The sequence below is a fragment of the Strigops habroptila genome, chromosome 2 (genome assembly GCF_004027225.2).
Source record: "Strigops habroptila isolate Jane chromosome 2, bStrHab1.2.pri, whole genome shotgun sequence".
NCBI classification, from domain to species: domain Eukaryota; kingdom Metazoa; phylum Chordata; class Aves; order Psittaciformes; family Psittacidae; genus Strigops; species Strigops habroptila.
The window spans coordinates 121,155,846-121,183,272 of NC_044278.2; the positions used below are offsets into that span (position 1 = coordinate 121,155,846).

Here is a 27,427-nt window from a genome sequence, read left to right on the forward strand (position 1 = left end):
CAAATACACCAGGCTCCTCAAGGCTGTGTGCAGCCAAGTTCTGAATGTCTCCGAGGTAGGAAATTCCTCCCCTCCTTGAGCCCCTGTTTCTGTTTGAGCACCTTCATGGCATGACTTTTTTCTTATATTTAAATCAGAATTACCTGGGTTTCAATTTGGCTGCCTCCAACCTTCAAAAAACACCGCCCAAACCAGCCTGGCTTAGTCTTCTCCATATGCTCCCCACTAGGTAGTTATAGATCATGCAGACTGTTACTATCTCCCTTTCTTAGGCTGAGCAAACTCAGTTTTCTCAGTGTCTACTTCTTCACCACATGCTCCAGGTACTACACTCACTCTCAGTGTTCCCTTGCAACAGCTCAACACTACTCACATGAATCCTCATGACTGCCAGCTCATACCTCTGAAGCCACACTGATGTCTTCCTCTATGAAAACCCTTTCAGACAGTGCTTAAACCCAGGTGAGGAGGTGAAAATGTTACCCATCACCTGTAACTTTACAACCTGATGTCTCACTGCTGTAACATGTCTCGGTATCATCACCCACGTGGAAGGAAAGAGCTGTTCAAGGGCAATTAGATAACAAGGAGTTTCTATTTAAACCTGTCACATCAGCAAGAGAACTCTGATCAAGAACAGGAGCCCAGTTCCACAGCTGCACTTCCTCATGTCAAGCAAGCTGGAAAGTACAGAAAACACAGAAAAGATGACTGAAACAACATAAAAAAACCCCTTTATGAAACCACAAAGACAAAAAGATAGCAAAGTGCACCAGGTTTTGATGTTCTTCCTCCAACGCAGTCCTCAAACCCCAAAGACCACACTAGGTCTGATATGAAATACATGTTTTAAAAGCAAAGAGCTTTAGAAATACTTGTGCTAGTGTTTGCCACCTTATAGAGAGTTTTTCACTGCTTAGAAAAAATGCATCACTGTCTGTAAAGCCGGGCTGGGGCAGCCTGGAGAAGAGAAGGCTCCTGAAGGGGACACCTTAGAGCAGCTCCAGTGCCTAAAGGGGCTCCAGGAAACCTGGAGAGGGGCTTTGGACAAGGACCTGTAGGGACAGGCCAAGGGGAATGGCTTTAACCTGCCAGAGGGGAGATTGAGATGAGCTCTGAGGCAGAAGCTCTTCCCTGTGAGGGTGCTGAGGCGCTGGCACAGACTTTTCCCAGAGAAGCTGTGGCTGCCCCATCCCTGGCAGTGTTCAAGGCCAGGTTGGACACAGGGGCTTGGAGCAACCTGCTCTAGTGGAAGGTGTCCCTGCCCGTGGCAGGGGTTGGAGCTGGAGGAGCTTTAAGCTCCCTTCAACCCAAACCAGGCTGGGATTCTGGGATTCTATGACTGCCAATTGATTGGTGAGGTTTCTTTTATTTCACAGAATCACAGAATGGTTTGGGTTGGAAGGGACCTTAAAGATGATCTAGTTCCCTACGATACCATTCCAGATCACTGAAGAGTGTTAGGCCTCAAAGGTGACTGTTTGGCATCAACCATGAAGCTCCACTGAAGACGTATCTCCACAAAATGTATCTGAAGTCTTAAGGCAGATTCTCTTTAAAGATTTAACTTTGAAACACAACCATTAAAAGGGAATCCCTTGAGAACAAGAGCTTTTAAAACCCATCAGAGAAACAAAACTATATACTTTATTAATGTGTTAAAGACCAAGTGGAGCTCAGAGGAGACAGTCCTGCGCTCAGTGATACGTGCACCCACCAGGCTGCAATGGAACACACTGTGGACAGTCCAAGTGCACACTGAAATCAATGTAAGCTTTAGTTCTCTCTACTAAAACTGATCTCAGAGCTATTTAAAATGTTCATGGCAAGTCCCCTTTTTAAGATCAACATTTCCTCATTCTAAGTTGCTCTATAAAGTCATTTTCTGAGGTGGTTCTTGAGAGGAACTTACAGAGGAGCTGAAAGTAGAGCAGTAAAAACCAGAACGCAGTAATAACGAAGTTTCTACAAAGACAGGTATCAAAACAGCCCTGAATTCACTTCAACCATCATCTGACAACACTTCCTTCAGACCTCGGTTTAAACTTCCTCAGAGCAAGAGGCAAACAGCTTAGACTTTAAATGGGTTTGGAGGCTGCAACTTAACCATCAGGTGATGGTAACTGCTTCTAAGCAGCTTGTGAAGAAACTGGCAAAGAATAAAACCTTATGATGCTTTAGTCTATGCTTTTGGGTTTTTAACTTCACTACAGAGATTGACATGCGGAGCTCAGGGCTGTGGAATAACTTGTGTTATATCCAGCTGTAAATTCAGGACATCAAGGACAGGAATTTCAGGTTGGATCTAAGGCAGAAGCTCTTCCCTGTGAGGGTGCTGAGGCGCTGGCACAGACTTTTCCCAGAGAAGCTGTGGCTGCCCCATCCCTGGCAGTGTTCAAGGCCAGGTTGGACCCAGGGGCTTGGAGCAACCTGCTCTAGTGGAAGGTGTCCCTGCCCGGGACAGGGGTTGGAACTGGAGGAGCTTTAAGGTCCCTTCAACCCAAACCAGGCTGGGGTTCCATGATTATATATATATATGGGAAAAGGCAACAGGATTAAAATCTTTCCTTAAGGGAGATCTAGAATGGTTTTGCTTCTATTTACTGGTGTAACTGGTAAACTGGAATGGCAGTGTAAAACTAATTCTTTAGTCTTTCAAAGATGCTGGAAGATTTCATGTTTTCTTTCCACGCATCCCTGTTTTGAGTGATGGCTTCACAGTTGCAAACCCAACAGAGTGAATCATTTTCTTCTTCCCTGCATAAAAGTGTTTTAAAATAAACATATTCTGAATGAGTGAAAACTCTCAGAAGCTGTATGTCACCAGGAATCCTGCCAATGACAACGTTCCTTTGTTGCCTGTAACAGCCAACTAAATCAGGCCACAATGTATATTTGTGATTCACTTGTCACGGGACAGCACGATGCAGTATTTCCTAATCAGACACAAGGAACAAAACCAACATTGGCTTCTCCTGAACATGGAGGAACCCAAAGTGTCTCCAGCCCAACACTTTCCCAACGGGAGCTTTACAAATAGCAGCAGAGGGGCAGGATCCCCACCCTGAGCTGCTGCTCACGCTCTGAGGGTGCAGCCCAGCACACGGGGGGGTTCTGGGCTCAAGCACACACTGAAGCCGGGTCATGGGGAGCTTCTCCTCACCCAACACCCCAAGTCCTTCTCCTCAGGCTGCTCCATCCAGTCTCCCCCAGCCTGTGTCTGTGCTGGGATTGCCCCGACCCAGGGGCAGGACCTTGCCCTTGGCCTGGTTGAGCTCCATGAGGTTCTGTGGTCCCACCTCTCAGCCTGTCCAGGTCCCTCTGGATCCCATCCCTTCCCTCCAGCGTGTCACTGCCCCACACAGCTCAGTGTCATCAGCAAACATGCTGAGGGTGCTGGATCCCACTGTCCGTGTCACCAACAAAGATGTTGAACAGGATCAGTCCCAACACCAACCCCTGGGAACACCACTCAACACAAAAAGCTTCAACTCTCCAGTGAAATCCACACTGATGCACTCCAAAGGAGCTGTATCAACCAACCAGCCCTCGTTTTACACCTAAAGGCCATTGAAACAACTGCTCTAGACGAAGGATATAGAAGATCTGTCTTCAAAAGCAGAACAGAATTACTTTGTTTCCCACTTTCCATGTGATTTCTAACAGCTCTATGCTAAAACTGATACTTAAGCTGAGGAGTAGGGAGATTCTGAAGGCAGGAGGTGGGACAGTTTGTTTTTCCACTCTGAAGGTGACTATATTAAACAAGTAACCTTGTGAAGTATCATTTAGATAAAGGATTTATCTGCAGGTTACTGAATAACTGAGAATCAGCCTGAAAATCATTTAACATTTAGCTATTTGCCACGTCCAAAACTAGTTTTCCTCACCTAAAGGTTGAGGTAATGCACCTCATTTCAAACTAACTGAACTGAAAATGAAACTGGACCCAGAGCTTCATCTTGCTGTGGAGATGCTGTGGTTATGGCAACCTCACCTTTACAGAGTGGAGCTAACCACCAGTTCCCAGAACTCATCCTGAAAGAGGAGACCCTAAATAACTCTTATGATGTTTGAGAAGCTGCTGATTCCACCCAACGATCCCAACTTGCTCCTTACAGAAGTCAGTCTTCCAGTTTGCTTTACACGGGGCAGAGCTGCTATGAGAAGGGAATTGTTGAGGAATGCTTAGTTCTGTCTGAGAGTCCCACTCAAACAGAACCAACAGAAGGAGCTGAGTATCTGCAATAAGGCAACAACTCCAAAGGGGCTGGAAGACAGATAAAATCTGAGGAGTTTATGGAAACACTTGATATGAATGAGAAGTGTGGAGAGCCCTGAAGAGCTCAAACAGAAGAAGGTGGATCAGCTCCATGGCAGCTAAATGGAGAAATACTTAGAGACAGCAAAGTGGCCACTACTACAGGAATACCTGAGGACTTACTAATATGAAGATAAAAGGTGCATTTTTAGCATGTTAATCTCAATGTATAAAGGAACATGTTTATTTTAGATACAACTGGATTACAGCATATATGAGGTCACCACCACTCAAGGTACTAAAACAAGAATTGTGCTGCACAGAACAGGTTTAATCCCCTTCCAAAATACCTGCCTTCCCAGTGATGTTGCCTAGAGGAAGGATTAGAAACACTTAATAGACAAAGTCTCCATTTCCCTATGCTTTGGTCCATTTTCCAGTTCTACCAACTCCTTCATAATGGTAAAGGCTGTACAGAGTTCTTTATTCTGTGGTCAGCAATCTCCTCCCCAGCTGACTGCTTTTCTCCTTCTAACAGTAATTTCATGTGCTATTTTTGTTGTCAGGTCAACACTTGTTGAGAACTTACATCTCTTGCTCATAACCTTTACATTTGGTTACACTGAATGACACTGAATGACCCCTCAGTGCGTGAGCAGCAGGTCAAGGAAGGGATCCTGCCCCTCTGCTGCGCTCTGGGGAGCCCCCACCTGCAGTCCTGATCCAGCTCTGGGGCAACAGCACAAGAGGGACGTGGAGCTGCTGGAGCGAGGCCAGAGGAGGCCCCGGAGCTGCTGCGAGGGCTGGAGCAGCTCTGCTCTGGAGCCAGGCTGAGAGAGCTGGGCTGGGGCAGCCTGGAGAAGAGAAGGCTCCTGAAGGGGAGCCCTTAGAGCAGCTCCAGTGCCTAAAGGGGCTCCAGGAAAGCTGGAGAGGGGCTTTGGACAAGGGCCTGGAGGGACAGGCCAAGGGGAATGGCTTTAAGCTGCCAGAGGGGAGATTGAGATGAGCTCTGAGGCAGAAGCTCTTCCCTGTGAGGGTGCTGAGGCGCTGGCACAGGGTGCCCAGAGAAGCTGTGGCTGCCCCATCCCTGGCAGTGTTCAAGGCCAGGTTGGACACAGGGGCTTGGAGCAACCTGCTCTAGTGGAAGGTGTCCCTGCCCGTGGGTTGGAACTGGGTTAAGGTCCTTTCCAACACAAACCAGTCTGTGACTCTATGATTCTATGACTCACCGCCTCCAAATCATCACCTCTCTCTTCAGTTCCTTCTCCATATTGTTTATGTTAAATCATTATGGTAAATAACATAATCACTCTCTCAGTGCTGAAAGCAGCACGGTTCTCACACGCATTTCAGGAGGAGGAGAGAGGCTAAGAGAGAAACCAGCACTTTGCCAGCAAATCTCCTTCCCTTATAAACCCCAAGTATTTACTTTAATCCCACATCTTCTGTATCTCTTCATCAGTTATTAACCGATGAGAAAACCCTCACCACCCCACCTTCAACGTCTTTCTTTTATGTAAGCAGAAACTGAGTGGGAAGTTTGTTGAGACCTCCCAGCAAACCCGAGATATTAAATCAGATGAATCACCCTCGTCCCTCTCTTTTTGAAGGACATCTTCCCTCTTTAAAAGAAAACCATGTTGATCGTGCCCACCACATCATATCTGTCTATGTGTGAATTGACTCCATTCATCACTGCACTTGTCTGATCAGCCTGGTAGGGACATAGGGTTTCTTCATCTCTAAGTCCCAAGACCCCTCCTGAAGCCTTTTTCAAGGGCTGGGACACACTGAGGTGGGTTTTAGCACCAGATTACACACTGCTGTTTATATTTGAGCAGTTTTACAGTTGAATTTACATTAGAGCTCTTGGCTGAATGCACCTGGAGCCCAGTTTCACGTGAAATGATACTAGAAATACTAAAGAGTTGTAGAAAAAGACCCCTGAACGTTGTCCTTCTAAAGCAATTTGGCTCAATGAAAACATTTGCAACTTTGCTTTTCACTAAATCACAATTATTTATATAGAAGAATAGGTTGGTTTCCTTAGGAAAAAAAGAAAGGTTCAGTTTGGATAAAGCTTCAGAAGAACATCTACAAAAGAAAGGACTGAATAAGAGGGCAACCAATAACTGGGTGAAGAAACGTCCATAGATCAGCAGCAACTTCAGCAACTGAACCCTGTGTAGGTAGAACATCTCTGGACGACAGCACGTACACAGATGAATGGCACCAGCATGACTTGCTTTTCCATTATTGCATTTCTCAGTCTTTACAAAATGATTAAACCATTTTTGGCTTGATGTTTTATTGCAATTTATTAAAACCCCACATTCCTGAGGTATCTGCAGGTTCCTAACGTCACGCTACAGAAGGCCTGCACCATCCAAAAGACATAAATGTTTATTAAACTCAAAGAGATGAAGATCCCACCTAGTTTACTACACACCTGGTTTGTAATACAGGCAGACGTAGAGAGGAAACAAGAACCCCTTTGCAGGGATGATGCTGGAATGCCCTGAGATGAGAGCAGCCATAACCCATAACCCACCAGAGCCTGTCATGACTTTTCCCAAGCTATCTCCTCAGGTTTTTAGTATTTCAAATGTCCTTTTTGCTTGTTTTGTTGTGAAAATATTAAATTCACTTCTGGCATTGCTTCCAAGTAAGAGCATTAAGGGATGACAACCAACCATGCATGTAAGTCTGGAATTATCTTATGTAGGCATCAATGAATAACTTCACCTTCAGGATGATAAGGAAATACTTACTTTATAACCATCTCCATGCACTAAACATTTAGTCAGCACAAATATTCATTCTTTACTAAGAGAAAAGCACAACCACACATCCACACAGAGCAAAGAGAGGGTGATGCCTCAAGGACTATCAGCCCTGCATTGCTTCTGCGATACCCAGATGTGGTTTAGCCTTCTAAGGAAATAGATATTAGGCCTAGCAATGCATTTCTAAAACAGGCTGGGATTTACTCTAGGTGGTATTGCTGGAGGAATGGTTAAATCAGCCAAGATATAATGGAATTACATATAAAAGTCCCCTGGAGGCTCTGTTTTGGTGCTCTCGTTTTCTCCTTCAGTTACCCGCTTTTCATATCACCATTTCCCCCCCGCCCCAGGATGCAAAAGGATGCTGATAATATAGGGATTTGTTAAAATACACTGATAGCTACTCAATAAAGCAATTTGAAATGCAAATTACAGGCTTTGAAGGTGCTATGCATGATTGCATCACCTGGAAATAGTGTGCAGAGAGCAAATTCAAATCAGCTTGGCAAATGGCAATGTACGAAGCGCAGCTACAGAGAGGGTGAACTGGCTTTAAGGAGCTGATTTTGTAGCTTTTACAGGTTTTCTGTAACTATCTCATTTTAAGACATGTACATTTAACTAATTTTAGGATGATATTATAAAAAGAAAGCGTGAGCAATCATATTTGAGCTTCTGAAGTATGTCATTTCCTATGAGTTCAAGTATCTACTCTTGGCTTGACCTGGTAACACTATCAGTGTTGATTTCCTACTCTCTACAATCCATGGTTTCAAACCAAGATACAATGGTTATATTTTTATTAACCATGCCATAAAGAAATGTTCTAATCAGATATGTGGACATAAAAGAGGATTATGGGATATGTTATTGAAGAACTAAACCATTTCCAGCTTACTTGAGGTCAACCACAAGAGGTAAATACAGGTCTTAGTTGTACAAACCTGATTCCTTTATCCAAGTGAGTTTTCAGGTATTAAATATAAAGGTGAGTGCTTAGTTTTGGGTTTGAAAACAGGTATCAAGTACCCTGCACTCTGCTGCAGGATCCATCTACAGCTGGATCTATCTACTGCATTCATCTGTTCCAGCATACTGGAAAACTCAACATAGCAAACCAAGAGTTTGTACTTCCATATTATACTTCCATACCCATTTTGCTTCCCATATTTCCACATTCCCCAACTCCCATACACAAATTAACTTCCTTACCTTCATAATGTTTACTAGGTCTGTTTGATAATAGCGATCTTGGTGTGCATTAGCAGCTGCTAAAGTGAGAAGATAATCATTCCTTGCATGGATTGCCTTGGAATTACACTCGGATCGCCGTGCTTTTAACTACAACAAGAAGTGGAAGTTAAAAAGATAAGGTATTAATGAGAAGTTCAATGAGCAAACATGTATTAATAGTAAATTAACATGCATATGTATGTATTGATATAGTCAAAGCTTTAAGGGATTAATAGTTTAACAGTTTTGTTAATGGGTAGGGGATTTCTAACGTATTTTGCTCTCATGCAGTTGTGATTTCACATGTGGTCTTTAAAGAACAGTTACAACACCCATTAGGAAAAACATCCTTATGCACTCTGACTGCTTAAAGAGTCTTCTTTCATCACTTGGTCTATAGATACACCTTCCAAGCTGTCACTCATCTAAGATGCAAGACAACTCAGGTCCCTTGCCTCATGAAAATAGCAGCAAAACCAAAGCTTATCTTATACTCACCTTTACACTTGCCTTCTGCAAGCTTATTCTTGACTGAAAAAGACTAAGTTTGGACCTGAAACAGAAATGAAAAGAGGACATTACTGTCTTGTGCCATTTCTACAAAAGTACAGGAGAAACAGGCTACTGTTTATTAATTAAAATATTAATTTAAATAACTTTATAAGCCTTCATTCTTATTTGCATAAAGTGGAACTTAAGCATCATTGAAAATATTTCAAAGTACATTGAACTACACTAATAGAGCGGATCCTGCCCCTCTGCTCTGCTCTGGTGAGCCCCCATTTGCAGCACTGTGTGCAGTGCTGGGGTCCTCAACATCAGAAGGACATGGAGCTGTTGGAGCAAGTCCAGACGAGGCCATGAGGATGATCAGGGGCTGGAGCAGCTCCCACATGGAGCCAGGCTGAGAACATTGGGGCTGTTGAGCTTGGAGAAGAGAAGCTGCGTGGAGACCTCAGAGCAGCTTCCAGGGTCTGAAGGGGGCTCCAAGGATGCTGGAGAGGGACCTTCATCAGGGACTGGAGTGATAGGACAAGGGGTGATGGGTTCAAACTGAAACAGGGGAAGTTCAGGTTGGATCTAAGGCAGAAGCTTTTCCCTGTGAGGGTGCTGAGGCGCTGGCACAGACTTTTCCCAGAGAAGCTGTGGCTGCCCCATCCCTGGCAGTGTTCAAGGCCAGGTTGGACACAGGGGCTTGGAGCAACCTGCTCTAGTGGAAGGTGTCCCTGCCCATGGCAGGGGATTGGAGCTGGAGGAGCTTAAGGTCCTTTCCAAGGACCATAGACCATTCCATGACTCTATGCTCCAGTATTTAAGGGGTGGCTACAAAGATTATGAGACTCCCTTGTTACAAGGAGACACATGGGAAAGCTGAAGGGTGATGGGCACAAGTCGCTCCTGAGGAGATTCCCACTGGACACAAGAGGAAAATTTTTCTCTGAGAACAAGCAGCCACTGGAATAATCTCCCCAGGGAAGTGGTGACTCCCCAGCGTTGGACACTGTTAAGATTGGGCTGCACAGGTTGCTGGGCCATCTAGTCTAGGTCATGCTGTGCCTGGAAAGGTTGGAGCAGATGATCCTCGAGGTCCTTCCAACCTGGGATTCTGTGATTCTATGCAATGGTTACAGAAATATATATATAAGTAGAAAGAATAAAACCTGGCCCAAGCTCATTGAAAGCAATTCTCTTCTAAAACTAATACAAGCCCCAATCTGCTTGATACACAAGCAATTATTTATACATATGCTATTAGGAAAACATACTTGGCCTCAATATCTGCTTTCTCCCGCACCGCTTGAGCCATCTGCTCCGTCTCAAAATATTTCTTCTTGCCTTTAGCTAAATCTTTCACTGTCTCCTGTAACTCAGCCTGGATCCTCGTCAACTGGTCCACGCACTGGAAAAAAGCAGGCAGGAAAGAAAGCATTAATGGCTTTTTGCATCCAAATCATGCTATCATCATCATTTTACTGCTCTTGATTACACTTTCTACGTACGCGGTCTCCGAGTCACTCCTGGTCAATTATTCATGTCTTTTTTAAAGCTGATCAGTGCATAAACCCATGTTTCTTTCTTTGTGCTGCTCTTTAACTATTGAATTGCAATGATAGCTCACAAATATTAAACTTGTGAAAGCTTTGGATGAGGCAATTAGTTGAAATAAGTGGAATGTAATTGGGGAAAATCCAATGGCAAGCTACCGGAGGTGATAAAGAAAATGGTTAATCCTTCCTTCTCTGCAATCTGAAGTGTGAGACAAAAGCTGCCACATAAAACACACCAGAGCAACAAGAATAATGCGAAACATGTTATTTTAAGAGCTTCTTTTTGTCTGTTTTGAGGGGTTTCCAATAAAGAGGGATGTATCAGAAATCAGTGTCATTCACAATGGAAACTTAGAGGCTTAAAATGGAGAATGAGTGAAGGAAGGAAAGTAACTCCAACCTTTCCCCATCCAACCCAAGCAATGTTAGAAGACACATTTTAATGTCAAAATAGAATAAGCAAAGGAATAGCAGAAAAACTATACTGGTTTTGACTGGGAGAGTGTGAATTTTCAGTGCAGTAGCTGCTACAGGGCTGGGGTTTAGATTTGGAACCAAAACTGTGTGACTAACCCAGGGATGCTTTAGTGATTGCTGAGCTGATTCCTATCAGCTTCAAAGTATGTACGTGGGAAGGGATCCATGGCAAGCAGAAAGGACCCTGTTCACAGACCAAATGTGAATTATCAATGTCTCAAAATACACTATGTTTAAAAGAGATTTGCAAAGATTTTCTTGTACCCAAACTACCTTAAGTACATGTAAGAGTGATAGTTCAATGCGTTTATATTGAATTATAGATATTACAGACTGGATGTGGTCAATGAAGGCTCCAGGCAATACTCAGAGGCAGAGCCTCAAGCTAGCTTAAGGAGAGCAATTTGTCTTTCAAGTTCTCTTTCCGTCCTTCAAAGACCAGACCCAAGGTCCCACATCTTTTCACATCATTATCACACACTTGACTCTATGGAAAGGAACCTGGGGATCCTGGGGAACACCAGCTCCACAGGAGTGAACAGTGAGCAGCTGAGCAAAGAAATCCAGCAGGGTGCTGGGGAACATCAACAAGGGCATCACCACAGGGATAAAGGGGTCATTGTCCCACTCTGCTCAGTGCTGGTCAGGCCATCCCTGGAATATGGGCTCAGTTTGGGTCCTGCTGCACAGAAAAGCTGTGGATGGGCTGGAGAGGGGCCAGAGAAGGGCCACAAAGATGATCCAAGCACTGGGCAGCGTGTGAGGAAACGCTGAGAGAGCTGGGACTGTTCAGCTGGAGAAGGGAAGGCTCAAGGAGACCTGATCCCATGTGCCAGGAGTTAAAGGGTGGCTACAAAGAACATGGAGACTCCACTTGGACAAGCAGTGCCATGGGAAAGCCAAGGGGTGATGGGCACAAGTTCCTCCTGGGGAGATTCCCATTGGACACAAGAGGGAAATGTTTCCGCATGAGAACAAGCAGCCACTGGAATAATCTCCCCAGGGAAGTGGTGACTCCCCAGCGTTGGACACTGTTAAGATTGGGCTGCACAGGGTGCTGGGCATCCAGTCTAGGTCATGCTGTGCATGGAAAGGCTGGAGATGATCCCTGAGGTCCCTTCAATGTGGGATTCTGTGATTCTATGACTCTCCCATTCCAGGAGCCCCACATCATCCTCTTACTGAACACCCCTCCTCAACACCTCTGGTTTTTCATTGCACTAATTATTAATGCATGTAACCTCTTTTCCAAGCATTTTGAGAAGAATAAGGTGATGTGATCCAACAACATCACATCGATTTCACAGCATTCAACAATTGTTAATATCCAGCCCATAAAAAAAGCAGCTTTTTGTTTGAGTTAATAGAAATCACTCATCTTCTCACCACACAATTCTGCTCTCACTCAAAATGAACATTCCTTTTGGGCTAAAAAGTCCATAAAAATTCATGTAGGTTCACACTAAACCCAGTGTTTGATGTGTGCAGACCAATAAAGCAACAAGCTCCATGAGGTAACTCCGTGGTGGGTGGTTTGGGGAATGGTGGGGGGGTTTCTAAAGACCTCCAAGTGTATGATAGAGAAATGAAAGGTAGAAAGATCTGTGTATGTTGGAAAGCTGACAGAGACCTAAAATCACTGCAAAAGGAGGGGGGGTTTTGCTGCATTAGTTGGTATTTTGATCCCTGAAGTCTCCTGCTGGCATCAAGAAATTAAAGTATCAAATAACCTCAGTTGTTAACACGATCATTTTAAAAGCATCAAATCATCTTGGCTGTTGCAATCTCTGAAGATGGTGCCAGGAGACTGGATGGTGTTCAGGGGGTTGGGGCTGGGTAGACACTGTAAAAAGCTGTTTCAGAGCTGACAGAGATGGTTTCTTGTTGCATTCCCTCCACACAGAGTGATTTTATTCTATGTGCCTTCAGTCTTCTGATAGAGATCCACCCAAATGTCTTTAGTGGTGGCCACATCATCTTTCCTAGAGATACGTGATGAACAGAACGCATTCCAAGGCCAACATCTGAAACCACACATCACTTATGGGATAAGCTGAGAAGGTCTCTAGGGAAAGATAATGGCAGGGGTGGGCTTGCTGCCCTCCAAACAGCCTCTTCTCTGTGTCCTGTGAGAGCAGGGGATCAGTTTTCTTACAAGGTCAGACGTGGTCCACAGGAGACACATTTATTACCCCTGCTCCAGAGCCACCCTGTGATTTATCTATGTTTTTCAGTCAGTTATGATGAGGTTTTCTGAAATGGTTCCATTACTATTAAAAGGGGTGATAAAAATGAAGTTTCTACATCCTACCAAGTGGAGGATGTAAAGGTTTACAGAAACATCTGGAAAATGAAGATGGGATCTCATCGAGAGCAACTCAATACCTGCTGCAACCTTGGAAGGAGACACTGCTTCTAATAGCAACTGGATTTTGGATGGGCATTCCAGTGTAATGTGACAAGTATTTGATTGAGTCAGCATTTCAGGTCTGCTAAGCTTTTGTCTGGATGGAGGTCAAGCATAATGTATTATTTATTGGAAATGCAAAGGAAAGGGTAAGGAAAGGTGAAATTTAGACTGCAATATATAAAACAACACATTTATTGTGGAGGAAAACGAATACCATCAAGTGGATGGTTATTCCATGTTGTAGGAAAACTGTATGACATCCTCAGCTTGTAACGTGCACTTTGGAAAGCTTTGGCCTATTTCCTGATGCAATGGACAAGTCATGCAATTCCATGTGTATATTTAGCTAAAGAATTTCTTAGGAAAGCAGCTGACAAATCTCATGTTTAATATTAGAATTCAAACGTGGTACAATTTTGGACCATTAGCTGTGATAGGGACAGCACTAGAAAGGTTTCTTGCCTATTTATAAGAAGGAAAAAGAGACATAACAACATGAAGTGAGTGTTTTTTTAAGAGGCAGGAAAACAGAATCAAATTCTACAACTGAGAATAACCAAAAAGTTGCCTTTTTTCCTAAGAATCTTTAGTCACCATCCCACAAAAAGCACAGGATAAAACACTGCTGCTCTGCACTTAGTTCTGTTGCAATTTTCCTTATAAACAAAGGAATTCATGGAAAAGTGAGGTTTCCTATTGCAAAATGTATTTGGGGTAAAAGTGCAAACAAGTTGTATGATCAAGTTTTGGATGGTGGAAGCTCAAACAGCAAAGACTTGGTAGTCAACTGCTATGTGAAAGAGGGGCTGCCCACGTTAGAAGATCCAGAATACCTCCAGTTCTATGACTCTATGACTGCACCAAGTCACTCCTTCAGGTTTAAGCTACACCTTTCCTTAAAATCAGAACCTATTCTAACAAAACCCACTTGAAATTGTCACTGCAAACCCTAATTCAATGTAACTGCCACAGCAGGATGCTAGATTTGCAGAGATAGTTTTGACCAAGGGTGTATCTCATTTGAAAAGACTCATTTCCAAGCAGTTTTAATCTCTGCTCTGAATTGTGAGCCCTCTTGGACAAGCTGGTTATTTCCTTCTGTACCAACACGCACAGGAAGAGACTGAAAGTACAGATTATAGAAGTGCCATAGGAAAAGATTTCCACTAACCGAGCAGAAATGCCAGGAGTTGAAAGGAGTTATTAAAGCACAAATATACCTTTTTCAACTGCTGCTCCTTAAAGCACCGCACAGTCCGGGCTGGCTCCGAAATGAGGTTCTTATAGTTCTCACAGATATTGAGGCGGGATTGAGCCACCTGCATCGTGCCTTCTAAAAGGGACTTCCATACGGAGTACATGCTCCTGAAACAAGGAAACAGAATGGTTGTGAGAAAGGAGGGAAGGGAACAGGAAGAGAAGGAGCAGGGAAGGGGAAGGGAGGGAAAGGGGAAGGGTTACACTGAGCATAGGGTGAGGGTGCTGAGGCGCTGGCACAGGGTGCCCAGAGAAGCTGTGGCTGCCCCATCCCTGGCAGTGTTCAAGGCCAGGTTGGACACAGGGGCTTGGAGCAACCTGCTCTAGTGGAAGGTGTCCCTGCCTGTGGCAGGAGGTTGGGACTGGATGAGCTTTAAGCTCCCTTCAACCCAAACCATTCCATGATTCTATGATTTTTGGTTGAAGCTGTTGCTCCAATGAACAGACCCTACAGACCCCAGCAGGCAAAGCAGATCTGATGTTAACAACCTTCTGTAAGATCATGGATTTGGTGATTTGGGCATCTTGCCATCAAGCAAACAGTTACAGACTGCTCATCCATTTTATCTTGGCTACCTGTAATTCCTTCATCACGTGTAACAGGCCAAAGATAACACCCATAGGTGTGTGGTGAGCTTTGTAGGGTCCCACTAACTCACCACTAAAGCTCAGAAGTGCCCAAGAAGGAGAAGGTGGAGCAGGGAGAGCTGGGAAATAAGGTGACAACATCTCCCCATGGCTGGTGGAGCTCACAGAGCCCAAGCACCTGGTGATGAGGAGCATGGGGGTGGCAGGTATTTGGAGAAGACCTCTGGGCACTATGGGTGTATCTGATGGCATGAAAGGGTTGTGAGTGGGGAGCAAACTGCAGGTAGGAGGGGTCTGTGTGGTATGGGAGCATTTTATGTACACTTCAGACTGATAATTTGGTTTACTTCTTACACACACAAGTGGTGTGAAGGTACTAAAAAGTCCAAAGCATAAACTCCATCAACAGTTTCTTCCTGTTTGAAATAAAACTTGTCAGAATAACACAAAGGACACATGAAAACCAAGTCTCTTAAGTATTTAGGAGGTCCTAGTCAAAGGGGGGAGGCTTTCAGCAACTGAGTCACTTCTGCTTTCATGTTCTCATCCACCTTTCATGTTAATGGAACCAAGTTTTGTAAACAACTGGTTCTTGCTCTGCCTCCTCCTTGCTGTCAGATGGGATCTGCATGAAGAATGGTCTCCTAAAGAGAAATGTCTTGCTGTCTTCTATCAAGAAACCCCCACACTTACCACTCTAACCTTATTTGCTAGAATATAGAGAAACAGAGAATAGAATCACAGACTCAACCAGGTTGGAAAAGATCTTTAAGCTCATCAAGTCCAACCGTTCCCCAGCACTGCCAAGGCCACCACTAACCCATGGCACTGAGCCACCACTATAGTCAGGTATAAGCTTTAATACACCTCAGGGAGCACAAATACAGTTGTCCTGTGGTGCCAGTCTGTTATTCCAATCTTCCTGAATTATTCATAGACCGGTTTGGGTTGAAGGGACCTTAAAGTTCATCCAGGTCCAATCCCTGCCCCGGGCAGGGACACCTTCCACTGGAGCAGGTTGCTCCAAGCCCCTGTGTCCAACCTGGTTTTATTCAAGTAATAACCATCCACTTAAGCCTAATATCAGTATTTCAGGGGAAAACACAGCTTCATTTTTAACTGGCATCGCTCTACCACAAAGAAGAAAATCACCTGAACTACAGCAGAGCAGTGTGACACGGGTAAGTAAAATAATTACCCAAATGGAAATTATAAAGCGAGTAATTTCAAGATCTCCAACTGTGAAATTACCTATAATCGCTTCTCTCATCAGCTTTTATTCCAAGCCAGTCCTTCTTCAAGTATTGGCTGGCCAGCTTCTGAATGCTCTGGTAAAAGAAGGAAAAACAAGTTAAAAGAGGTCATTAAAATAACAGTTTTCCTCCTGGATCAGACATTTTGCTCTTCTGCCTTTATGTATCACATAACATGACATATAAAGAAGTGATCAATCTATATTATTAGCAAACTATACAGTGCAAGATTGTTATTTTCCCCCCTTTTAATGCTTCTTGACTTTAGTTTCTGTTGAGAACATTTAAGGAGTTTCAGGTTAACAGTTGAAACCAGAGGGACCCTGGTTGAGATCCACACATAGAAGCACAGATTCATAGAACATGCACAACTCAGCTCTGGAACTAGTTCTGCATGTGTCTCACCCCACCATACAGAAGATACCTGAGCAGTGTGGGGCAGGAATATTGCAAGTAAAATGTCTCAATTTGCCACAGGTATAAGAATCAAATTGGTATTTAACTGATTAAAGGGTTGTGAGAAGCAAAGAAATGTCCTTTACGTGCCCAAACTGGAACACCAACTTTGACCATTCAAGGTTCATCATCATCAGTGAACACAAGAAGTTCTCCTGCTCATGGGATTGGGCACTTACTCAGTTACAGTAGAGCTGAGATTGAAAAATTGAGTTCATTTTTAATTATTAATGTTAATTCTGCTCTTTAGTCTCTGTGTTTCTCTTTGCACGGCGTCAGGAAATCAATAACAACAGTTTCAGATTGAAACTTAGAGAGCAGAAGCATTTAATTCCTAAATCCTGTGAGGGAGAAGGAGCTGCTGTCGCAGCCATCCCTCCTTTGGCTTGTCATCATAGAACCACAGAAAGGTTTGGGTTGAAGGGACCTTCAAGCTCCTCCAGCTCCAACCCCCTGCCACGGGCAGGGACACCTTCCACTAGAGCAGGTTGCTCCAAGCCCCAGTGTCCAACCTGGCCTTGAACAGTGCCAGGGATGGGGCAGCCACAGCTTCTCTGGGCACCCTGTGCCAGCACCTCCCCAGAGGTGTGATCATGTAGCATTTATAGATGAAACCACATAACCCACGTGTTGGCATTCACCCCAAACCTCTGCAGGCGAGCGGATGGTTTTCCATCAGCCCAACACAGCAGCTTTGCTTTCTTACGCTTTATGCTGAATGTAAGTTTTTTCTGTGAGATCCTCCTTGTTCTCTTCTCAAGAACACTTCTTGTTTTGCTGTAGCAAAACAAAGCCCACCACTGTTGGCCTCAAGCAGGGAAGTCAACTGATTGTTTAACCTTTGGCAGTGCCCCACTTCAGCCACAGCCATGGAGCGGGATCGCGTCTTCTGGGCGCATCGATCACATTGAACAGGCTTGAGATGCTGATGTTTAAATGCAACACATTTCTAGTGAGCCAAGAAGAGGAGCCCATGCAAAAGCTCTCCTGATTTCAGTATTGTTTGAGGACACATTTCCTTGATACTTATTGAAAAGTAACTTGCTGAGGTGCTGGCACAGGGTGCCCAAGGAGGTTGTGGCTGCCCCATCCCTGGCAGTGTTCAAGGCCATGTTGGACACAGGGGCTTGGAGCAACCTGCTCTAGTGGAAGGTGTCCCTAGAACAGGACAGAGCTTCACTGTGTAAAGACACTATCAATAATGACAACACAAATCCCCATCCCAACTTGAGTGTAATCCATAAAACCTCCCATAAAACCTTCCTTCCTCTCAGTTTCACTAACAGTTGGAGTGTCGCAACTCAAAATCCCATTTAAGGAGAAGCCACATTGTGAGATGGGTGCATCTACATCCAAAGCCACCATGAGCCCTGTCCCCCACGGTGCTGGGCACCCCCAAGTACCATGCAAAGGCACAGGCCTGCCTTCAATACCTGATATAGCTCAAGAAACACTAAACCAGCTTTGAGTCTAAATACATAAACCCCCAGTTCACCAGAGGTACAAGAGCAGTTTGCTCTCTGATGGCTGTCAAACAAGGGGTTTGCATTTAACTTTCCACTTTATTCTCAGGTGTAGATCACTGAAATAAAGAGGCAGTTCAATGAATTCCTTCTGAAGGGTAATACCAATCCACTGATTTTAAAGTACACTATTTTTAAGCAATTAAGACCTAAAAGATAGGAGAGGTCAAAAAGGTCTGGAAACCCCTTCAAGCACTGTGCAACCTCTGCTCACCCTTTGTCAAAGAGATGGACTTAGTGATTCCATTTGTTGTTAACACATTAAGCAAGACTTAGAAAGAGCAAATATATAAGAAAGAGACTGGCTGTCACATAAATCCAATTTCAACTCGTGTGAAGAAGACACTTCTCATTCCTCCATGTCTTGGTTTTCCCTTCCTCCACCCTAAAAACCACACGTTGTGTTGCTCTGCTATAAAAAAACGAGTGTTTCACACTGATGGGTGTACAACTGGTTGCAAATCTGCCTGGCAGATGGGTGCCTGGGACATAAAACTGTGGCAATCCATCACCCGAGGAATCAACACCTCCAAATGAAATTCAGCTCAATGGAAGGACCATAAAATATCAGCAAAGTTTCATGGATGCTCAAATTCCTAGTTGCAGGCTGCAGCTCCTATTTGATGTTCCCTATTCCCAGATTTTACCCCTATTTATTTAATAGTAGTTTCCAGTGAGGCCAGTTGTGACAGATATTGGGGGGAGTGGTAGAATTTGCTATAATACTAAAAGTAATTGCCAACAGAAGTAATTGCCAACAGAAAAGGAAAGCCAAAGATACCCCAAATTAAAAGATCATTGATAGAAAACGATGTGGCTTTTAAAAAGACATATTAATGATGCTTTTCAAAGCACTCCTACGAATCCCAGACTGGTTTGGGTTGGAAGGGGACTTAAAGCTCATCTAGTTCCAACCCCTCTGCCATGGGCAGGGAGATCATTAATACCTGAGAAGAGCTGATGACAGCCAAGTCTCCTAAAATCTACTATCGACTGCAGAAAGAATGGTAGACATAGCTGATGTAACACTGAGTTTTGGAAAGCATCTCTCAACTGGACAAATTTAGTGTTCATTCTCATTTAGGTGGTTTCAGTATCTTGCATCATTTGGATCACTTCTCTTTATCACAGCAAAAAGCAGCCCTCTTATAACTTTGATTTCTACAAATAATTCTACACTCTGCTATTGTTGTTGCATTAAAAAGAAACCTTGAATTGAAAAGGATAAAGAAATCACAGAATCCCAGAGTGGTTTGGGTTGGAAGGGACCTTAAAGCTCCTCCAGCTCCAACCCCTGCCACGGGCAGGGACACCTTCCACTAGAGCAGGTTGCTCCAAGCCCCTGTGTCCAACCTGGCCTTGAACACTGCCAGGGATGGGGCAGCCACAGCTTCTCTGGGAAAAGTCTGTGCCAGCGCCTCAGCACCCTCACAGGGAAGAGCTTCTGCCTCAGAGCTCATCTCAATCTCCCCTCTGGCAGCTTAAAGCCATTCCCCTTGGCCTGTCCCTCCAGGCCCTTGTCCAAAGCCCCTCTCCAGGTTTCTTCAACTTTATACTGAATGTAACTTTTTTCTATGAGATCCTCCTTGTTCTGTTCTCAGTAACACTCCTCCTTTTGCTGTGCTGAAACAAAGACCCCGGAGCCTCCAGATCGCTGCCTATGTGATGTGTGCCACCGCAGCAGCTTTCTGACAGTACTTTGTTTACTAAGTGGCATTATTTTCTTTGCTAAGTGCTCTCCTTGCAGAGAAACCCTCCACAGAGAGAGGATTTTAGCATCTCTTTAGCATCTCTTTCCTTGACTTCCATCCCTGGCAGTGTTCAAGGCCAGGTTGGACACAGGGGCTTGGAGCAACCTGCTCTAGTGGAAGGTGTCCCTGCCCATGGCAGGGGGTTGGAACTGGACGAGCTTTAAGCTCTCTTCAACCCAAACCACTCTGGGATTCTATGATCTTTAAAATCATGTTTTCAGTTGTAGTAAAGTAAGACTGGCTGAGAATGGAGAAACTGCCATACACAGAGAATCCTCCCAAAAGAGAAGAAAAATAACCCCAAACAACTGAGTTATGTGGTATTTCCACATTTTGAAGAATGATTCTACTGCAAAAATGAAGAAATAAGCGAGATGGATCCAAACAAGTCATTTTGGATGCTCGTGCTTCCGTGATGCTTTGAAATCACTGAGATTTTACATGACTTCAGCTGCTTCAACGAACCCGACTCACTGCAACTCAACATTGTCAGTGCCAACCCTTCAGCAGACAGTTTTATCAATCATACAGATGTTTTATTTCACAAGCCTGGAGAGGAACGTGGAACATTTTTCACTCTCTTGCCAATCTCTCCCAAACATTTGGACAGGGAGCAGGGAACGTGTGGGAGCGGGAGACGCGGTGCAGGGCTGCGTGGGGAGGACTCCAGCTGCTGAATGCAGCAGAACCATTTAGGCTCCATATTAAATTCCAAGATAGTTATCAAGTGTTCGCAGGGATTATTTAAAGTGGTATTTTATTTACTAGAGCGACATTCAATAAACCCTTTAATGGTTTAATGCGAATGAAGCCGGTTCAGCATGGGCCCAGCAAAGGGGTTCCACGCAGGATGTGACTTGCTCCGATTTACGTTAGAAGCTGATGACAAAACCACTGTCAGACACAATCATTTTGCTCAGAGCTTACACAGGGCCTTAGGCAATGAGACCAGGACTAAAGAGCTGCTGCAGCACAAATGCAACTGAAAACAAACCACGTAACAGGCAGCACATGGGCTCCTACAGCTCAGTCGAACACATTCTAAAAGGTGCAGATCAAAACGATGCTGGGGCTGTTTATCTGTGTTGCCTCTAATATGGTTAAACCAGGGATGAAAGGGGGTTTCATATGCCTGCCGCATTAACTGCAGTACTCCCCAAAAAGATGCTGAAAGGCTGGTTATCACTGACTGGGTTTGGGTTAAAGGGAGCTTAAAGCTCCTCCAGTTCCAACCCCTGCCACGGGCAGGGACACCTTCCACTAGAGCAGGTTGCTCCAAGCCCCTGTGTCCAACCTGGCCTTGAACACTGCCAGGGATGGGGCATCCAATGTAAAGCTGCATCTCTAATCATGTTTCTTCTTCCTGGAGAAGAGGTATTTCTCCCTTCTATTAGATGATTCCAGAAACAGAAAACACAAATTCTTCCATTTCTTTCCAAGCTGCTTAATTTCTCATTTTATATATCTATGAAGCATGAAAAGATGGCGAAGGAAAACAAAGGGAAAAGCTGAAAATGTAATTTACAGAAGTTAAATATCACCTACAACATTCTTGCAATCAGGTTTAGCAAAGGAAATGTCAAATCTCTGAACAAATAGATTTTGTTCATTTGTTAACTTAACGTTAGGAGTTAAAACCATTACTTTATTGGAAGTGTGTTAGCAAGAGAAAGCTCCAGGGACACCTTAGAGCAGCTCCAGTGCCTAAAGGGCCTACAAGAAACCTGGAGAGGGGCTTTGGACAAGGGCCTGGAGGGACAGGCCAAGGGGAATGGCTTTAAGCTGCCAGACGGGAGATTGAGATGAGCTCTGAGGCAGAAGCTCTTCCCTGTGAGGGTGCTGAGGCACTGGCACAGGGTGCCCAGAGAAGCTGTGGCTGCCCCATCCCTGGCAGTGTTCAAGGCCAGGTTGGACACAGGGGCTTGGAGCAACCTGCTCTAGTGGAAGGTGTCCCTGCCCGGGGCAGGGGGTTGGAACTGGAGGAGCTTGAAGGTCCCTTCAACCCAAACCAGGCTGGGATTCTATTATTCACTCTAAGCTCAATTTTTCAGCCTTACTTTGTAAGCTGCTTATTTTCTTTCCCTTGATTTTCACTGCTCTCCTCTGGCCTCTCTCCAGCTGGTCCAAATCTTCCTGGAAATACAGCAGCCAACATTTGACAGACAGCACACTGAGTTTCCCAGCTGATTTTGGACTTCCACACTGTTGGCACTCACCTGCAGCCCATCCCAAGTCACTACCAGTAAATTCAATGAGAATACATCCTACTCCCTCCTCCAGCCTAGTAGTGATAACGCTGACTACTATCAGGTTAAGGACAGGCCCTAAGAAACCTCATTTATTTCATCAAAGAACTAGTTGACATCTACATGATTTTCCTTCTGGGTTTCATCATGGTTTTGTCCTTTTATCCAGACCACACTTCCCTGGGATACTTTTAGACCACCACATGGAAGAATCAATAACCTGCCTAAGGAGAAGACACCCAGCAGCTTCTCTATCTACAGACCTCTTACCCTGTAATAGCAAAGAAGCAGTCAAAGAATTTAACCCAAGTGGTGTTAAGTGCTTTTTCTTAACACTTCTATTTATTGCTGTGATGCTTTTCTAGGAATTTAAACTAACCTGAGTGAGATAGAATTGAATTCTTCAGCTTTCAGCACTCTTTTCAATAAACCGGCACTAAGTTTGCCCCTTTAGTCAAAGGCTTTGGAGTTTTCAAAGGCAAAACTCACAGCTTTAAGATGGGAATTCATCAGAGACTAAATCCTCTGCAGCCAAACTGGCAGGACCTAGAGCCAACTCGGATTTATTCAGCAAAATATCCTCTAACCTATTATATTCCTGATCTTTCATCAGGCCAAGATAGATATCTAACCCAAGGATTAATATGAGCTGATCTTCCCACAGTGCTCAACATCCCTTGGCAAAAAGTAACTGTTGGAAGTTCCTTTATCTGCAGATCTCCATTACTAAGAGTATCCTGACAGATCAGTTCAATAAATTTAAAGTAATCAAATCATGGAATGGTTTGGATTGGAAGGGACCTTAAAGCTCCTCCAGTTCGAACCCCCTGCCATGGGCACGGACACCTTCCACTAGAGCAGGTTGCTCCAAGCACCATCCAATCTGGCCTTGAATGGAGATAGGGCATCTTATGCAAATTATAACCCAACTACCATGTGTAAAAGTGATAGTAACAAAGGAGTTGTATCATTCAGTCAATAGAGGAACTACCTGCACACGTGCTGGACCCACTGGTCTCACATGGGCTCTGTGAAACAACCACCACATCCTTCATCTCAAACAGGTTGTGTGCACAAAGCATATCTGAGCGTGCAGTGCTGGTGAAGAAGGAGATTGGAGAGATCTGTATCACTTCCTCACCATCATTTTCTGCTGGTTTTGAGGGATACAAGCCAAACCCACCAATATAAGATGACTTTGAAGGCACTAGATACGGGGTTAGAGCTAACACTGCTGTCAGGTCGAGGTATTTTTCTTCTCTGCACAACTTTCTCTTTGAGCTGCTGAGAAATATCACTTGTACCAAGTCAAAAGTGACTCTGTGAACTCCTCAAGTGCTGATCATCTCCCTCCCACCATCCAAGTGGGAGATCCATGTTGGTGGAGAGACAGACAGACAAGGATCATGATCTGTGGGGAAAAGCAAAGCACCAGTCTGGAGCAGAAACACCCAACACCAACAAGCCTCTCAAATTCTCACCTTCCCATAATTATCTCCACAAGTTCTGGTTTGCTGGGTGAACCCAGAACCTGGCACTTCCCTGTTTTGTAATGTGTAAGGATTTAGAACACTTTTAAATTCCAGATTTCCTGGAATTCAGATCTTGGGTGGTTGTTGAAGTGTACAACAGTTTCATCTTCTGCAGCATTTCTGGGTGGTGAATATGTGACAACCACTCCTCTATCACATAGAAGAATCCGGACAAGATCTCCCAGGAGAAGACTGAATTAGGGATGAAAAATAACATTAACTAGTTCACTTGCCTGATGGAAGAATTTGAAAGAGAAAAATCTTTATCATCCCTTCACTGAGCTCTAACAGCATCAGTCTGCACCAGTGAAGAGCCCCACACAAGCGCTTTCCACCGCCACTGGAACCAGTTCCTGATGCAATTCATTTCATAGAATCCCAGAATCCCAGACTGGTTTGGGTTGGAAAGGACCTTAAAGCTCATCCAGCTCCAAGCCAATAGAGCAGGTTGCTCCAAGCCCCTGTGTCCAACCTGGCCTTGAACACTGCCAGGGATGGGGCAGCCACAGCTTCTCTGGGAAAAGTCTGTGCCAGCGCCTCAGCACCCTCACAGGGAACAACTTCTGCCTTGTATCCAACCTGAACTTCCCCTGTTTCAGTTTGAACCCATCACCCCTTGTCCTATCACTCCAGTCCCTGATGAAGAGTCCCTCTCCTGCATCCTTGTAGCTTCCTTCAGATACTGGAAGGGTGGAGAAAGATATGAAAAGAAAGTGTGAATTGGAAACAGGGCTGGAAATTGTCTGGAAACATGATGATAAAATTACGTGTTAGATCAATCACCTCCAAAGACAGAATTAGTGCGAATAAAACCAGGATCTTCCAAATCAGAGATTAACAGAGATTGTAGGAAAGGGGATTTTAATAGAACATGCAAAACACATGTAAGAGCAGAAGGAGGATGTTAAACCGAGGATGTTCACTTAAGCAAAATTCACAGCTCAATTTTACTTCCACTCAATCACGAGGTTAGAAACACACGTAGCTGAGTTTTGCTGGTTTGAAATAGAGTTTTAGGAACGAAGTAAAGAAATGGGAAGGTGAAATTAAAACCAGCTTTAAAAAGATGCAGCAGCGGCACAGGAAAATAAAGATATTCTAATAAATGCAGTCACTGATTGAGAGTATTAATAAATGCAGAATTATGAACTAAGCAGTGTAAGAACTCTGCCAAATTAAATGTGTTTGTCTTCAGTTTATTTAAGGAAAACAGATGTATATGGAAGGAGCAATAATTAAGAACAAGAGTTTAAAAGACTCAGGATAGGAGATGGAGGATGATAATATCTGTTCAAACTACATATTTCTATTAGCAAATACAGCTGAAACCCACCACAGAATCAGAGCTACGACTTAAAGACAGTAAATGCACAGCAACAGGCAAGTTATGTGATGAAAGTCTTGAAAAATCAACCCCCCCCCCAGATATTAACATATAAAAGGGTGGCAGAGACAAGCTAAGCACGACAGTGTCATGGAATCATAGAATGGTATGGGTTGGAAAGGACTTTAAGATCATCCAGTTCCAACCCCCTGCCATGGGAAGGGACACCTCACTCTAGACCATGTCGCCCAAGGCTCTGTCCAACCTGGCCTCCAGTATAAGCCAAAACATAGTAGGAAATGTCCTTGAAACCACTTCTAATTCAGTAGCTGCCACTGATACAAGTTAATATTAATGGTCAGCCAGAAAATATTTAGTATAGAGCCAGAAGAACTTACAAAAATACATACTGGAGTAAAGACAGAAGAGAGTGTTGAGGAATATCAACAAGGGGGATAAAACCTGTAGATAACCTCAGTGAAGACTGTATAAAACCATTACTATAAATCCAGGAGCATGACTATGCTAAGAGGAGATCTCTGGCAACAGCATCTCAGCCACCAAACTGGCCTGTAAAGCTACACAACTCGTAGAATCCCAGAATCCCAGCCTGGTTTGGGTTGAAGGGACCTTGAAGCTCATCCAGCTCCAACCCCCTGCCACGGGCAGGGACACCTTCCACTAGAGCAGGTTGCTCCAAGCCCCTGTGTCCAACCTGGCCTTGAACACTGCCAGGGATGGGGCAGCCACAGCTTCTCTGGGAAAAGTCTGTGCCAGCACCTCAGCACCCTCACAGGGAAGAGCTTCTGCCTCAGAGCTCATCTCAATCTCCCCTCGGGCAGGTTAAAGCCATTCCCCTTGGCCTGTCCCTACAGGCCCTTGTCCAAAGCTCTTCTATTGCACTCATCCAGCCTGCATGTCCTCAGGTTGCCTATGAGGATGTCATGGGAGACAGTGTCAAAAGCCCCAGTCAAGCAGTGGTCATCTCCAAGTCTTGCTCATATCCTCTTCCCTTCCTCCATCCCCCAGGTTATTCTCTTCCAACTAATACAACAGCCAGGGAGGAGGAAAGCTTTGCCACTGCTTGTCCGGTTATGCACAGATTCACTGCTTCAGCCAGTACATTTATCTCTAGATTGATAGTTCTGGTGTGTTCTGAACAAATAAGCCTGTACAAAAATTACAGTTACAAATGTTAAGGGTAGAAGACAAAGAATCAAAGTTCTGCACATTTCTACAAAGTCAAATGCTTCACCTTGGCTGGACAACTCTGTCAGCTGAACAAACAACCCAACTGTTTGCTGGGAATCAGGAAGAAAACTCTGCAGGCTGACATCTGCAACTAAATTTTGGCATTATCATCCAGTTGATGGGAAACAAAGGTTTAGACTTCCAAAGGAAAACAGCCAGCTGATCCAGACAGCATGAGGAGGAGGTAAAATGAGTCCAGTTGTACCCAACACAACCTTCAAGATTCGAGGCCAGCAGACACCAAAGCTCCTTTCTTCTGCTGCTTAGTGAGGTTTGAAAATCGATGCAGGGAAAGGGACTGGGGAACTGTTTCTAGGTGGGGTTCTGTGGCTGTTGTGAGGGTGCTGAGGCGCTGGCACAGGCTGCCCAGAGAAGCTGTGGCTGCCCCATCCCTGGCAGTGTTCAAGGCCAGGTTGGACACAGGGGCTTGGAGCAACCTGCTCTAGTGGAAGGTGCCCCTGCCCGTGGCAGGGGTTGGAACTGGAGGAGCTTTAAGGTCCCTTCCATCAGGCTCTTCACCAGTTCCGGTGCCCTTCTCTGGCCCCGCTCCAGCACCTCAATGTCTCTCTTGCAATGAGGGGCCCAGAACTGACACAGGATTCGAGGTGCAGCCTCACCAGTGCCCAGCACAGGGGGACAGTCACTGCCCTGGCCCTGCTGCCACACTGGTGCTGAGCCAGAACAGGATGCTGGTGGCTTCTTGGCTGCCTGAGCACACTGCTGGCTTCTGCAGTCCCAGCTACGTGCAAGCTTTAGGCAACTAGTTCTTTGGTCTGCCCTAAAGACACTGTGTATGTTAGCTGTGCAAAGGTCCGAGGGCACAGGTTGAACTGTGTTTTGCAACATCTCTCACTCTATCCCTGCAAATAAATTGGCAGAATTGATTTTTCGTTGGGTTTTTTAAGGAAACAATTAAAACAAATCCACTTTAGGTCCATGAAAATCGTGTGTCCTGCTTACTAGAAAACTTTGGGGGCTTTTTGCCATAAAGCGGTTAAAATAAGCAACACCCACATTACCTAGAAAGCCAC

The 27,427-nt window shown here is 44.6% G+C and overlaps 1 protein-coding gene across 4 annotated transcripts in view; it reads right to left on the reverse strand.

The window, feature by feature from the left end:
* Window positions 1–27,427, reverse strand: part of FCHSD2 (FCH and double SH3 domains 2) — a 144,280-nt gene that overhangs the window by 59,452 nt on the left and 57,401 nt on the right. For all 4 annotated transcript variants that reach the window (XM_030475784.1, XM_030475786.1, XM_030475785.1 and 1 more), the window contains exons 4-8: window positions 16,312–16,388; window positions 14,436–14,580; window positions 10,047–10,180; window positions 8,779–8,833; window positions 8,260–8,388 (exon numbers count right to left, since the gene is read on the reverse strand). In XM_030475784.1, the coding sequence (XP_030331644.1) occupies window positions 8,260–8,388; window positions 8,779–8,833; window positions 10,047–10,180; window positions 14,436–14,580; window positions 16,312–16,388 (540 nt within the window). The remainder of the gene's footprint in view (window positions 1–8,259; window positions 8,389–8,778; window positions 8,834–10,046; window positions 10,181–14,435; window positions 14,581–16,311; window positions 16,389–27,427) is intronic.